The sequence below is a fragment of the Rana temporaria genome, chromosome 2, assembly GCF_905171775.1.
Source record: "Rana temporaria chromosome 2, aRanTem1.1, whole genome shotgun sequence".
In the NCBI taxonomy this organism is placed as follows: Eukaryota; Metazoa; Chordata; class Amphibia; order Anura; family Ranidae; genus Rana; species Rana temporaria.
In genome coordinates this window covers 27,723,897-27,737,008 of record NC_053490.1, presented here as the reverse complement: position 1 = coordinate 27,737,008, position 13,112 = coordinate 27,723,897, and the positions used below count along the sequence as shown (strand labels likewise).

Here is a 13,112-nt window from a genome sequence, read left to right as displayed (position 1 = left end):
ACACTAAAGCACATAGATGTGAATGATCTGTATGTTGCATTGAGAAAAATAGAGCATGTAGCATCTTTGGCAGGTTTTAGTCCTTTAAAATAAATGGGTGTCCTAATATACAATTAGTAAAATGCATCATAATGTGCGTTCAACATGCATGGGTAAACACAAAGCACCAGTGTAAACAGGAAGGGAGAAGAGGTAGTTCTCAAACAAAAAACTGTTGACACTTGCCCCTATAGCAGACAGGTCTTCTCAATTAAAGATTTAGGGAATGAGGCTGGGTTCACACTACTACACTACTTTGATCCTACTTTGCTCTGCTACATTGGTCCTACACTGATCCTACATTGGTCCTACATTGGTCCTACATTGATCCTACATTGGTCCTACATCCATCCTACTTTCATGAACAGGATACTACTTTGATCCGACTTTGTGATAGTCTGACTTGTTCTTTGACCAATCAAAACAATCCCAGAGTGAGATAAATTCCTTTTACTGCTGCTGTAATCACAAGTCGGATGTCAAAAGTCGGATGGTTAGGACAAGGCTCCTACTTTGATCCTACTTTAATGATATTCAATGGGCTGATGTAGGATCAAAGTAGGACCAAAGTAGTACAGGGAGTAGTTTCAAAGTCGGACCGACTTGTGTAGGACCAGTTAAGACAGCTCTCATAGGGAAACATTGATTTTCACACGTCATGCTACATGAGCTCCCAATGTAGGACCGTTGTAGGACAAGTGTGAACCCAGCCTAAGGCTGGGTTCACACTTGTCCTACAACGGTCCTACATTGGGAGCTCATGTAGCATGACGTGTGAAAATCAATGTTTCCCTATGAGAGCTGTCTTAACTGGTCCTACACAAGTCGGTCCGACTTTGAAACTACTCCCTGTACTACTTTGGTCCTACTTTGATCCTACATCAGCCCATTGAATATCATTAAAGTAGGATCAAAGTAGGAGCCTTGTCCTAACCATCCGACTTTTGACATCCGACTTGTGATTACAGCAGCAGTAAAAGGAATTTATCTCACTCTGGGATTGTTTTGATTGATCAAAGAACAAGTCAGACTATCACAAAGTCGGATCAAAGTAGTATCCTGTTCATGAAAGTAGGATGGATGTAGGACCAATGTAGGACCAATGTAGGATCAATGTAGGACCAATGTAGGACCAATGTAGGATCAGTGTAGGACCAATGTAGCAGAGCAAAGTAGGATCAAAGTAGTGTAGTAGTGTGAACCCAGCCTCAGGCTGGGTTCACACTACTACACTACTTTCATCCTACTTTGCTCTGCTACATTGGTCCTACATTTATCCTACATTGGTCCTACATCCATCCTACTTTCATGAACAGGATACTACTTTGGTCCGACTTCAATGATATTCAATGGGCCTGAAGTAGGATCAATGTAGGACCAAAAGTAGTAGAGGGAGAATTTTCAAAGTCGGACCGACTTGTGTAGGACGCTACAAGACGCTTTCATAGGGAAACATTGAACACAGAGCAAAGTAGGACCAAAGTAGTGTAGTAGTGTGAACCCAGCCTCAGACTGTCCCCATACCTCCCATTTTGTGAGATGGGAATGAGGGACACCTATCAGCAAAAGTATGCAGGCATAGGACACACCCCTGTCACGCCCCCTTAAAGGAGAATTGTACAAAAATACAAGATTGGTTAAACCCACAAGTGCTTTTTTACCTCTACTTTTCCTATATATTGGCTTTTGTAATTTACAAATGCAGCAATTTAGAAATCAGATGAAAGGTTTAGCTCTGGGAAACACTTTTTGATACATTAAAAAAGTGTATTCTATATACATCTATATAGATCAGACCAAAATGAGGGACACATGAGGAAGAATGAGGGACAGAGGGACATTGCTCCAAATCAGGGACAGTCCCTCGAAATCAGGGACAGTTGGGAGCTATGCTGTCCCAGTACCTAGAAAACAGAAGTAGGAATAAATCTACAATATAATTTGTGAAAATACTTGCTTATGGCATAGACAGTATTGTTCTTTTTCTCAATCAATGAGGATTTTCAATCTCAAAGTTTATTCCAAAACAAGACTCTGGGCTAGATTCAGGTAGCCGGGTGCATTGTTACGGCGGCGTAGCGTGTCGTATTTACGCTACGCCGCCGTAAATCAGAGAGGCAAGTGCTGTATTCACAAAGCACTTGCCTCCTAAGTTACGGCGGCGTAGCGTAAATGTGGCCGGCGTAAGCGCGCCTAATTCAAATGAGGATGAGGGGGCGTGTTTTATGTAAATGGGTGGTGACCCGACGTGATTGACGTTTTTTACGAACGGCGCATGCACCGTCCGTGTACATATCCCAGTGTGCATTGCTCGAAAGTACGCCGCAAAGACGTATTGGTTTTGACGTGAACGTAAATTACGTCCAGCCCTATTCGCGAACGACTTACGCAAACGACGTAAAAATAGATATGCCGGCGTCAATTCTTGCTGAATCCGGCCCTCTGCCTTTAGCTATTTTGTTGGCAGATTTTTTTTTCTTCATTCCAACATTCATAAGAGAACATTTTGTGATTTGTCTTTGTTTTGTTTTGTTTTGTTTGTTTAGTATTTTATGATTGCAATACAGTCTCTTCCCCTGCATAACACTATGCAGACTATTGCTCCTCCTCCTCTGCATTAACTCCTGCAGACTCTTGCTCCCAGGACTTCTCTCCTCCTGCACAAAACCTTCACTGTAAAACTATAAGATCCCGTCCCATCTTCATTATGACAAAAGTGGATCACTCTGAATAATTTCCAGCTTGCTGTCTGTAATCAGATGCTGTTACTAGACCAGAGGTCTGCAGTACCTCTCCCCGTCGGCCTAGTAATATAGTAGCACATGCTGGTTAGTGGACTGCTGCTCCTAGCTAGTCCAGCCTGCAAATCCTGTGCCCACAGGCCACAGCGACTTGACACACTCCCCACAGTCTCTCCACTGGCCTTACACCCAGCTCCCCTAGCATGCCTCATCCAGAACTCCACTGTGGTCCTCTCACCGACCTTTTCCTGCCCCGAGTCCATGATGGAGAACTTGAACTGAACATACGTTCCAACAGCTTCTCCATCCCCTCTGTTCCAGGACTCTTCATCTATGACCATGTAAAGATGAAGACTTCATCCATGACTGTAAAAGGATGAGGCTTCCTCCCAGCTCTCCCGGGCTCCTCCGCGATCGGCGCACCCTACCAGATGGGGATGGCCTCCTGCTACTGTCTATTACTCCATTCTCCACTTCTCCCGGCCGACAACTCCTCCCCAGTGGCATGTGACCTCAGCATATATGGGAGGCCTGCCCCCTGCCAATACCAAGTGGGGATTGGTCAGGGCTCCTCACATAAACTGCCTGCCACTCCAGTCCTAGGCCCTGCCCATCTTCCAGAACAATCTTCATGGAAGCAGGGTAGGTGCCTTAGAACTAGAGCACAGGTGGTCACACCCACTGCTACACTAACCACTCCCTGCCACCAGATAAAAACAAGAAGGCCTAGCCTGAAGAATAGGCCTGCCTAAATATACCTGCACTGACAGTTTCCCTAGCAAAAATCCTATGCTAGCACCTACCTACGGTAGAGGGTGCTACACATGAATATGTTTTGATCTAAACCATTCTATTGTAGCTCTGGCTGTATGTTTTGGGTCATTGTCCTGCTGGAAGGTGAACCTCCTCCCCAGTCTCAAGTCTTTTACAGACTCTAACTGATTTTTTTTTAAGTTTGCCCAGTATTTGGCTCCATCCATCTTCCCATCAACTCTAACCAGCTTCCCTGTCCCTGATGAAGAAAAGAATCCCCACAACATGATGTTGCCACCACCATGTTACTCGGTGGGGATGGTGTATTCAGGGTGATGTGCAGTGTTAGTTTTCCGCCACACATTGGGCCAGATTCACATACATTTAGATAGGCGCAGCGTATCAGAGATAGGCGCAGCGTATCAGAGATATGCTACGCCGCTGTAACTTACTTTTTAATTCTTTGAATCCACAAAGAATTTGCGCCGTAAGTTACGGCGTCGTAGTGTATCTCTCGGCGCGTAATTCAAATCGGCGGGTAGGGGGCGTGATTCATTTAAATGAAGCGCGTCCCTGTGTCGAATGAACTGCACACGCTCCGTTTCTAAATTTCCATTGCATTGCGCTAAATGACGTCGCAACGACATCATTTTTTTTTAACTTAGACGTGAATTACGTCCATCCCTATTCACGGACGACTTACGCAAAAAAAAAAAAACTATTTCAAATTTCGACGCGGGAACGACGGCCATACTTAATATGGCAAGTCTATCTATACGCCGCAAAATAGCAGCTTTAACAATACGCCGGAAAAAGCCGGCTAGAGACGACGTAAGAGAATGCGACGGCCCCACGTACGTTCGTGGATCGTCGGAAATAGCTAATTAGCATACCCGAGGTGGAAAACGACGCAAACTCCACCCAGCGGACGCCGAAGTATTGCATCTATGATCCGAAGGCGTACGAAGCCGTACGCCTGTCGGATCGAACCCAGATGCCGTCGTATCTTGGTTTGAGGATTCAAACTAAAGATACGACGCTGGAAATTTGAAAGTACACTGGCGTATCAGTAGATACTCCGGCGTACTCTCACTGTGGATCTGCCCCATTGTGTTTTGCTTTTAGGCCAAAAAGTTCAATTTTGATCTCATCTGACCAGAGCACCTTCATGTTTGCTGTGTCCCTCACATGGCTTCTCGCAAACTGCAGACAGAACTTCTTATGGCTTTCTTTCAACAATGTCTTTCTTCTTGCCCCTCTTCCATAAAGAGCAGATTTGTGGAGTGCACGACTAATAGTTGTCCTGTGGACAGATTCTCCCACCTAAGCTGTGGATCTCTGCAGCTCCTCCAGAGTTACCATGGGCCTCTTGTCTACTTCTCTAATTAATGCTCTCCTTGCCCGGCCTGACAGTTTAGGTGGACGGCCATGTCTTGGTAGGTTTGCAGTTGTGCTATACTCTTTCCATTTTGGGATGATGGTTCAAACAGTGCTCTGTGAGATGTTCAAAGCTTTGTATATTTTTTTTTATAACCTAACCCTGCGATAAACTTCTCCACAACTTTATCCCTGACCTGTCTGGTGTGTTCCTTGGCCTTCATGATGCTGTTTGTTCACCAAGGTTCTCTAACAAACCTCGGAGGGCTTTACAGAACAGCTGTATTTATACGGAGATTACATTACACACAGGTGGACTCTATTTACTAATTAGGTGACTTCTGAAGACAGTTGGCTCTACTACATTTTAGTTAGGGGTATCAGAGTAAGGGGGCTGAATACAAATGCACGCCACACTTTTTTTTATTTGTAAAAAAAAATTGAAAACCATTTATAATTTTTCTTTCATTTCAGGAACACTTAGCTCTGTGAATGGTAATAAATACACAATGTGACAAATTATCCAATCGCACACTAAGTTTCTGTTCTGACAAGACATAGGGGATATGTTTTGCTTTTAGTTTGAATGCAAACAGGGCTCAACTAATTTATTTTATTAATATTCCGTTTTATTATTTCTGTTCTCTTTTTAGCTGGAAGCTCTCAATAGCTCCAATGAATACACAACGAGTGAAGATCCAAATACAGAGAATAATGCATCTGACTCCACTGCTGCAAAGAGACCGGTACTGTAAAAGCTTTTATTCCTAGCGAGCTGCTTATGGGATCACCTGAGGACCTTTGTGCCAATGTTTTTGTGTGTTTCCTAATTTTCTTTTTGGTGCTTTTAAAGTTAACCTTTTACTTTGTAGCAATTATGTATAATGCTGAAAGTAGCAGGGAGGGAGATGTACCTAGGCATTGCTTTTTCAATAATTTATGTTTTAGCATGTTTAGTGAGTTAAAGAAGAGCATTGGGATTGCGAAATCTGCGGTCCGGGTGAGCTGACTGTAATGAAGTGCTTTGCGCTTCTCTTCCCAATCCAGAAATCTTCAGCTGCAAGGTCCAGGTTTTGACACAAATCTACAGTTCAAAAATACACTAAAATCTTAGGGTAAGGCAAATCTGTCAAGATTCACAGCAGTTATAAGAAAAATGCATTGCCTAAGGAGAACCTAGTCTAGCCTAGACTAGTTATCAGTTTTGCCTGCGGTCTCCCTGCCAGTGGCTTTGCTATGGGGGTGCTGGGGTGCGGTGTGGAAGGCAAGAGCAGAGAGAGCCCCGATTTTGACAGTTTAGATGGGATAGAGCCCGATGAGAGGGGGACTGCACCGTGTTTTACCGCACCAGGTGACACAAACCCCAGGGCCATCTTTATGCAAGGGCACTCCTGGGCACTGCCCAGGGGCCCCAGGTACATGGGGGGCCCCACAATAATCTTGCATTACAGTCATGTTTTTTACTAAACTGTTCCGATATGGTTGTGTCCCGGAAAGCGTCCCAGAACCTATACTGTGCCCTCCTGATCCTAGTGTTGTGCACTCCTGACTCCCCCTGTACTGTGCCCTTCTACATTTCCCCCTGTACTGTGCCCCTTTGCATTTCCCCCTGTACTGTGCCCTTCTGCATTTCCCCCTGTGCTGTGCCCTTCTGCATCTCCCCCCTGTGCTGTGCCCTTCTCCATCTCCCCCCTGTGCTGTGCCCTTCTGCATCTCCCCCTGTGCTGTGCCCTTCTGCATCTTCCCCCTGTGCTGTGCCCTTCTGCATCTCCCCCCTGTGCTGTGCCCTTCTGCATCTCCCCCCTGTGCTGTGCCATTCTGCATTTTCCCCCTGTGCTGTGCCCTTCTGCATTTCCCCCCTGTGCTGTGCCCTTCTGCATTTCCCCCCTGTGCTGTGCCCTTCTGCATTTCCCCCCTGTGCTGTGCCCTTCTGCATTTCCCCCCTGTGCTGTGCCCTTCTGCATTTCCCCCCTGTGCTGTGCCCTTCTGCATCCCCCCCCCCAATGTACTGTGCCGTTTGTGTTGACTAGTCTTTGATTTATGGAACGTTTTCCTTTTGTAAAATCGATTTTATTGAAAGTACTAATGAATATATGTTTAAAGGGGTTGTAAAGGAAAAAAAAAAATTCCCTAAATAGCTTCCTTTACCTTAGTGCAGTCCTCCTTCACTTACCTCATCCTTTCCATTTTGCTTTTAAATGTCCTTATTTCTTCTGAGAAATCCTCACTTCCTGTTCTTCTGTCTGTAACTCCACACCGTAATGCGAGGCGTTCTCCCTGGTGTGGACAAAGCCTCTTGAGGGGGGAGGGGGCAAGCAGGAGTGTCAGGATGCCCACTAACACACAGCTCCTTTCTCTATCTGCAAAGTAGAGAGCGTCCTGACTCTCCTGCTCGCCCCCTGGAGAGGCTTTGTCCACACCAGGGAGAAAGCCTCGCATTACGGTGTGTAGTTACAGACAGAAGAACAGGAAGTGAGGATTTCTCAGAAGAAATAAGGACATTTAAAAGAAAAATCAAAGGATGAGGTAAGTGAAGGAGGACTGCACTAAGGTAAAGGAAGCTATTTGGGGGAAATATTTTTTTCCTTTACAACCCCTTTAATGCTATAAACTATTTATACTTTATTTCTTGAAAGTGGTTGTGTAAATCGGGGCAAGCGGGTGGGGCCCCAGTGCATTACTTTGCCCAGGGGCCCATGATGCTATTAAGACGGCCCTGACCAACCCTAGTGATACCTCTGCTCGCTGCAGCTGATCCTTTCCCCACTGACTTACCATAGCTTGGTCTGCACTGTCTCTTTGTGGAGGTGTCCATTCTGGTAAAGGAATGTGGCTCTGCTTCCTCATGTCTTAGTTGCCCCTTGATGACTGGTGATCTGATGACTGGAGGAGTGATGATAATGAAGCAGCAGGAGAGGTGGAGGAAGCACAAATCTTAGTTTTAGTTTATTTCGAATATGTAAAAAAAAACATAAAAATAGTAATCATTCAGTAGTAGACAATCACAAAACATCTAGTTGCAAGAGAAGACAAAAAACATAAAAAATAATTTAGCTTACATATCTAAAAAGGAGTGGGAAGCAGTACAAACATATTTATCCCCACCCCTTCTCCATAATTAATAAAAACCTATTCTGAGAAAGTTATACTGTACAACGCTTAATAATTCAAGTATAATATACTAATTCAAACATAATATAATCTACAGAATGAATGAAGCAGTAGCAGGGAGATTCTTGCACTGGAGGTCCCCAGGTACAGCTTCCTCTCCGGCAAGAACAGTAGCAAGCACAGTAGTAACATTACCAAATCTCACTCTAAATCCCATGAGATTAGGGGAGCAGAACCTTAGATGATCTCACACTGCAGAAATACAGCTATGAGGCTACAGAACAGGAGTGCCTAGGCACACTCACATGTCAGAAAGGTCACTGCTAATTTTCAGATGTTCAAAATGTAGCGCCCTGCTCCTGTTGAACAGGCGCTGCTTTAAATTTAGTGGGGGTCTGAGCTGTTATTTGGCTCAGACTAGTATGATTAATGGCAAATTTATCCTCTGTTCCAGCCATGGCTGTGCTGAGGGTTCCACCGTTGCTCGCCTGGGGTGGTTATTACCACCCCAGGCCAAGGGTGGCAGCAGCAAGGTCAGGGTGTATTGGGTGTTCCCCTCGGCAGCGAACCAATGGGAGTGGTCGCCCCACTGTGCATGCTGGGGAGGGGTACTTAAGGGACAGACGCCATTGGGGGTCCGTTCGCACCTCATGGCCTGCCTGGCCTGAGGTGCATGTCCTGAATCCTGACTTCGGGACCACGTTGTTCCGGGGTCGCGGCTTCGCCTAGTAGGCCCAGTAGTCAGACTGGGGCCTGTTTTTTCAAGAGGTGAGCCTGTGCTGTCTGTCCTGCGGGAGGAGGCCACTTGATGAAGGAAGCCAGGGGAGGACCTATCCTGGAGAGGGCCATGCAAGAGGCTGGTACCTTGGGAGTAGGCCTGGAAACTTCATCGAAGGATGCACCATACACTGAGAGGCTTGACGGTGTCGCCTGTCGGGACTAAAGTTCTACAAAAGTTAAGCTGGAGAGATCCGGGTGCTGAATCCTGGACCAACAGTGTCTCCTCATAAAGGATGGTCTGTGGCAGAGACTGTACTTTATTTTGTGTGCCATCCCGGCTGCTAGGCCAGTGAGAGGGACCAATCCAGGTGAGCAATACCCACTCTGGCTAGAGTGGCGATGAGAACTGTTTGCTGGAAGCAGGAGGGTTTCCTATTTGTGATTATGCACCTGAACCTACCAACCCTTTCCATCCCTTTACTTATTTTCTACTAAAGTTTTGCAAATAAATCCCAGAAAAAGAAGTGCATAGTGTGGACTAAGGATGAGCTCTGGCGTGTTCGCATTGAACACTTGCAGAGCCCGCCAGGAAGTGTGCACAGCGCTGCACTAAAAACAGCCAGGGAGACATTTCACGATCCCTGCAGTTGAGCATCGGGACAATGTCTCCCTGGCTGTGATTAGCACAGCGCCGTGCACACTTCCTGGCGGGCTCTGCACGTGTTCCATGCAAACACACCAGAGCTCATCCTTAGTGTGGACAATAAAATTCTTTGGACTCTCTTTTCACCCTGGGCAGCGAGAAGATAGAGGTAACGTGCCACCCAAAATTACTCAGCAGCTCCTCCAGGGGTAGTGCTACAAAAAAAAAAGGCCTGTTTTCAGGATACAGCTTAGGCATATGTAACATTTCCAATTAACAAAGCCAATTCACGTTTTTGAGTTCCAGTTTAAGTGTCAAAAAGTATTATCATAAACTGTAAATGTCTTAGCTTGTCACCTGGCACATGATAAAAAAAAAGCCTGAAGGTTCCCAACTTGGAACTCCACACTTGCTGACAACAAACCAATGAAACCAGTGCTTTGGCCATTACGATGCTTGTGGGGAGTGGGGGTAGAGTCAGAGAAGTTGATGCTACTATTGATTGTCTCCAAACTGAGGCCCTGGGGACAGATGCAGCCCTTTTATTGCTTTTATTCAGCTCATGAGGCATTATTCTTGCCACTGATGCAAACACTGGGGCATAAATCCTGACCATCCAGAACACTGTGTGCATTACAGGCCTCCCCACACCACTGTCCAGAGCACTGTGTACATTACATGGCTCCCGACCGTCCAGAGCACTGTGTGCATTACAGGCCTCCTCAGACCACTGTCCAGACCACTATGTGCATTACAGGCCTCCTGACCGTCCAGAGCACTGTGTGCATTGCAGGCCTCTTTAGACCACTGTCCAGAGCACTGTGTGCATTACATGCCTCCTCAGACCACTGTCCAGAGCACTGTGTGCATTACATGCCTCCTCAGACCACTGTCCAGACCACTATGTGCATTACAGGCCTCCTGACCGTCCAGAGCACTGTGTGCATTGCAGGCCTCTTTAGACCACTTTCCAGAGCACAGTGTGCATTACATGCCTCCTCAGACCACTGTTCAGAGCACTGTGTGCATTACATGCCTCCTCAGACCACTGTTCAGAGCACTGTGTGCATTACATGCCTCCTCAGACCACTGTTCAGAGCACTGTGTGCATTACAGGCCTCCTCAGACCACTGTTCAGAGCACTGTGTGCATTACAGGCCTTCCGACCATCCAGAGCACTATGTGCATTACAGGTCTCCTCAGACAACCGTCCAGAGTGTCTGTGTAGTTTGTTGAAACTTTATTACCATAAATAATAACGTGATATTAGATTTTTTTTTACTTCAAGCGTATATAATGAAGTTTGAGAATCTAGCAAAATGCCTAAATAATGCATTACAATTTAGTAAATTAAAATGTACTGCAGATTTCAGTCGACCAAATACGAATAAAATGAAAACAATTGCAGAATACTAAAACTAAAATGTCAGACATCGCATGTGATTCACACCCGCACTGCAATGTCAACCACATGCGATGTCTGTGCAGTGTGAGTTTAGGCATACAGTTTGTATAGCTGAACTCACGTTGGATTCGCACAAAAAAGGTGCAGGGACTTTTTTTTTCCTGCACTGGAATTGGATCGCATGGTTGTTCTCACTCATGCGACCCGAATCTACAGTTTGCACTGCAATCTGTGACCCAATCTGGGGGTGTCATTAAAGCGGGGGTTCACCCTAAAAACAATTTTCTAACATTACATTGAACTCACTCTCGACATTGACAGTATGCCGATTTTAATTTTTATTTTTTTTGCTGTACATACCTCGTATAGCTATTTTCTTACCCGGCTTCCGGGTAGTGCCTCCCGCAGGAGTGGGCGTTCCTATGCAGCAGTTAGTGACTGACGTGATGACAAAAACTACCCCCCCCGTCACATAAGGAGCGTCACGAGTTGCCGAAAGAAGCCGAACGTCGGGGCGCAGGCGCCGTATAGCGCCGACTCGACGTTCGTCTTCTTTTGGCAACTCTTGACGCTCCTTATGCGACGAGGGGTAGTTTTTGTCATCAAGTCAATCACTAACTGCTGCATAGGAACACCCACTCCTGCGGGAGGCACTACCCGGAAGCCGGGTAAGAAAATAACTATACGAGGTATGTACAGCAAAAAAAATAAAAAAAATCGGCATACTGTCAATGTCGAGAGTGAGCTCAATGTAATGTTAGAAAATTATTTTTAGGGTGAACCCCCGCTTTAACATTGTATTGACACCCGAAGCGGTTCGCAGAGGGCAGTGTGAAGTGCCTGTGGGAGAGAAGCGTTGCGGGAATAGGCGCTGGAATCGTGTAGCAACCGAAGCTAAAACTAAACTGAAATTTGACACCAAAATTAACACTGCTCCTCGAATGATTCCTCCTCCTGGTTTCTCCTCGCTCTGTTTCCGGGGTGTGGGCAGATGGGAACAATGTATCACATGTGGTGGATGTTTTCCAAGTTTAAACGTCCATGCCTTGATTCACCCAGTGACCATGATAAACGTCATTAAAATTCCAAGGTTGCTTTATTTCATGAACCCATTGAATAGGTCCCCAAACATATTCAAACCTTGATTTACTTTATGTTCCTAGTGGCCAAAAATGCTATTGCGACCGCTTCGAAGAATCCAGTGGTGGATTTAGCAGTGATGAAAGAGAAGCTCTTATGTACAATGCTTACAGAGGAAGTAAACCCTCCTATCGTTTTCAGCCAGGGTAGATGCCATCTTGGCCTCTGTTTAATCTTCATCTGCCATGGTGCTGCACATGTGATCAGTTATGACACCAGCCATTGGATGGAGAGCACAACCAATGTGACAGTTACATTCCCGACACATGAAACTGTTAAATCGATGGGTTTACTTCTGCTTTAATGAGAAGATGATTAGTATTTTGAAGACATCTCTTCAAGATTTCAGAGGGTTTGGAACCATGGATACACTACATTTAACCCCCTTCTTAATAGCTATTGCTGTGGCAGTCGGACTTAGTTTTCGGATGAGTTGTAGTCCTTTCTCTTCTCTTCTTCTTTCCTTTTACTCTCTTCTCTCCACTGATGGTGACATGACACTTTATAGATTAACATAGGCAGGGCTTTTTTTCAGCTGGAACTTGGTGGAACTTAGTTCCACCACCTCTGGCTCAGGCCATCTGCTCCCTGCACACCACTATTTCTTGTAAACACAAAAGTCTGGCTTCTGTGTTTACAAGTGACAGCTTCACTCTCAATGGCTCCTGTAGATCTGATCTGAGTGGCTCCCACTGAGTACAGGATGGAGACAAGGGAGATGCAGGGACCCGGGGTGCAAAGAGGATGTCGACATCCCCAATGGATGACCTCCCTGCAAGTGAGAGAGGTGGAGCCGGCTGGGTGCTTCAACTTCATACAGCAACAAAAGTAAGGTGGAAGATGGTGGAGCTTTTAAGGAAGGGGGGAGAATATGGGGGCAGTAGAGGGGGTTGCCTGCATAGGTCAGAGCTAAAGAGAGCTGAAAGTGGATGGGGAATGCAGAGGTTAGCAGCTGTGAAAGAAGGCTGAATCCTTAACTCTGTGTGTAGCGCACCCCTGAACTTTGCACTCTGTATGCAGCGCAACCTTGATCTCTGCACTCTCTGTTACCCCCCTGAAGTAAATGATGCAATAATATGCAATAAATAAACTATATAACTATTCCGAAAAGTGGTTACGGATTCCCTCTATCTATTGCATATATGTATTTACTTGTCTATACCTATTATTAGCTAGTCTATTA

The 13,112-nt window shown here is 45.7% G+C and overlaps 1 protein-coding gene across 2 annotated transcripts in view; it reads left to right on the top strand.

Moving 5' to 3' along the window:
* Nucleotides 1-13,112, top strand: part of DLG2 (discs large MAGUK scaffold protein 2) — a 2,211,856-nt gene that overhangs the window by 509,020 nt on the left and 1,689,724 nt on the right. For both annotated transcript variants that reach the window (XM_040339977.1, XM_040339976.1), the window contains exon 4: nucleotides 5,564-5,656. In XM_040339977.1, coding sequence (XP_040195911.1) covers nucleotides 5,564-5,656 — 93 coding nt within the window. The remainder of the gene's footprint in view (nucleotides 1-5,563; nucleotides 5,657-13,112) is intronic.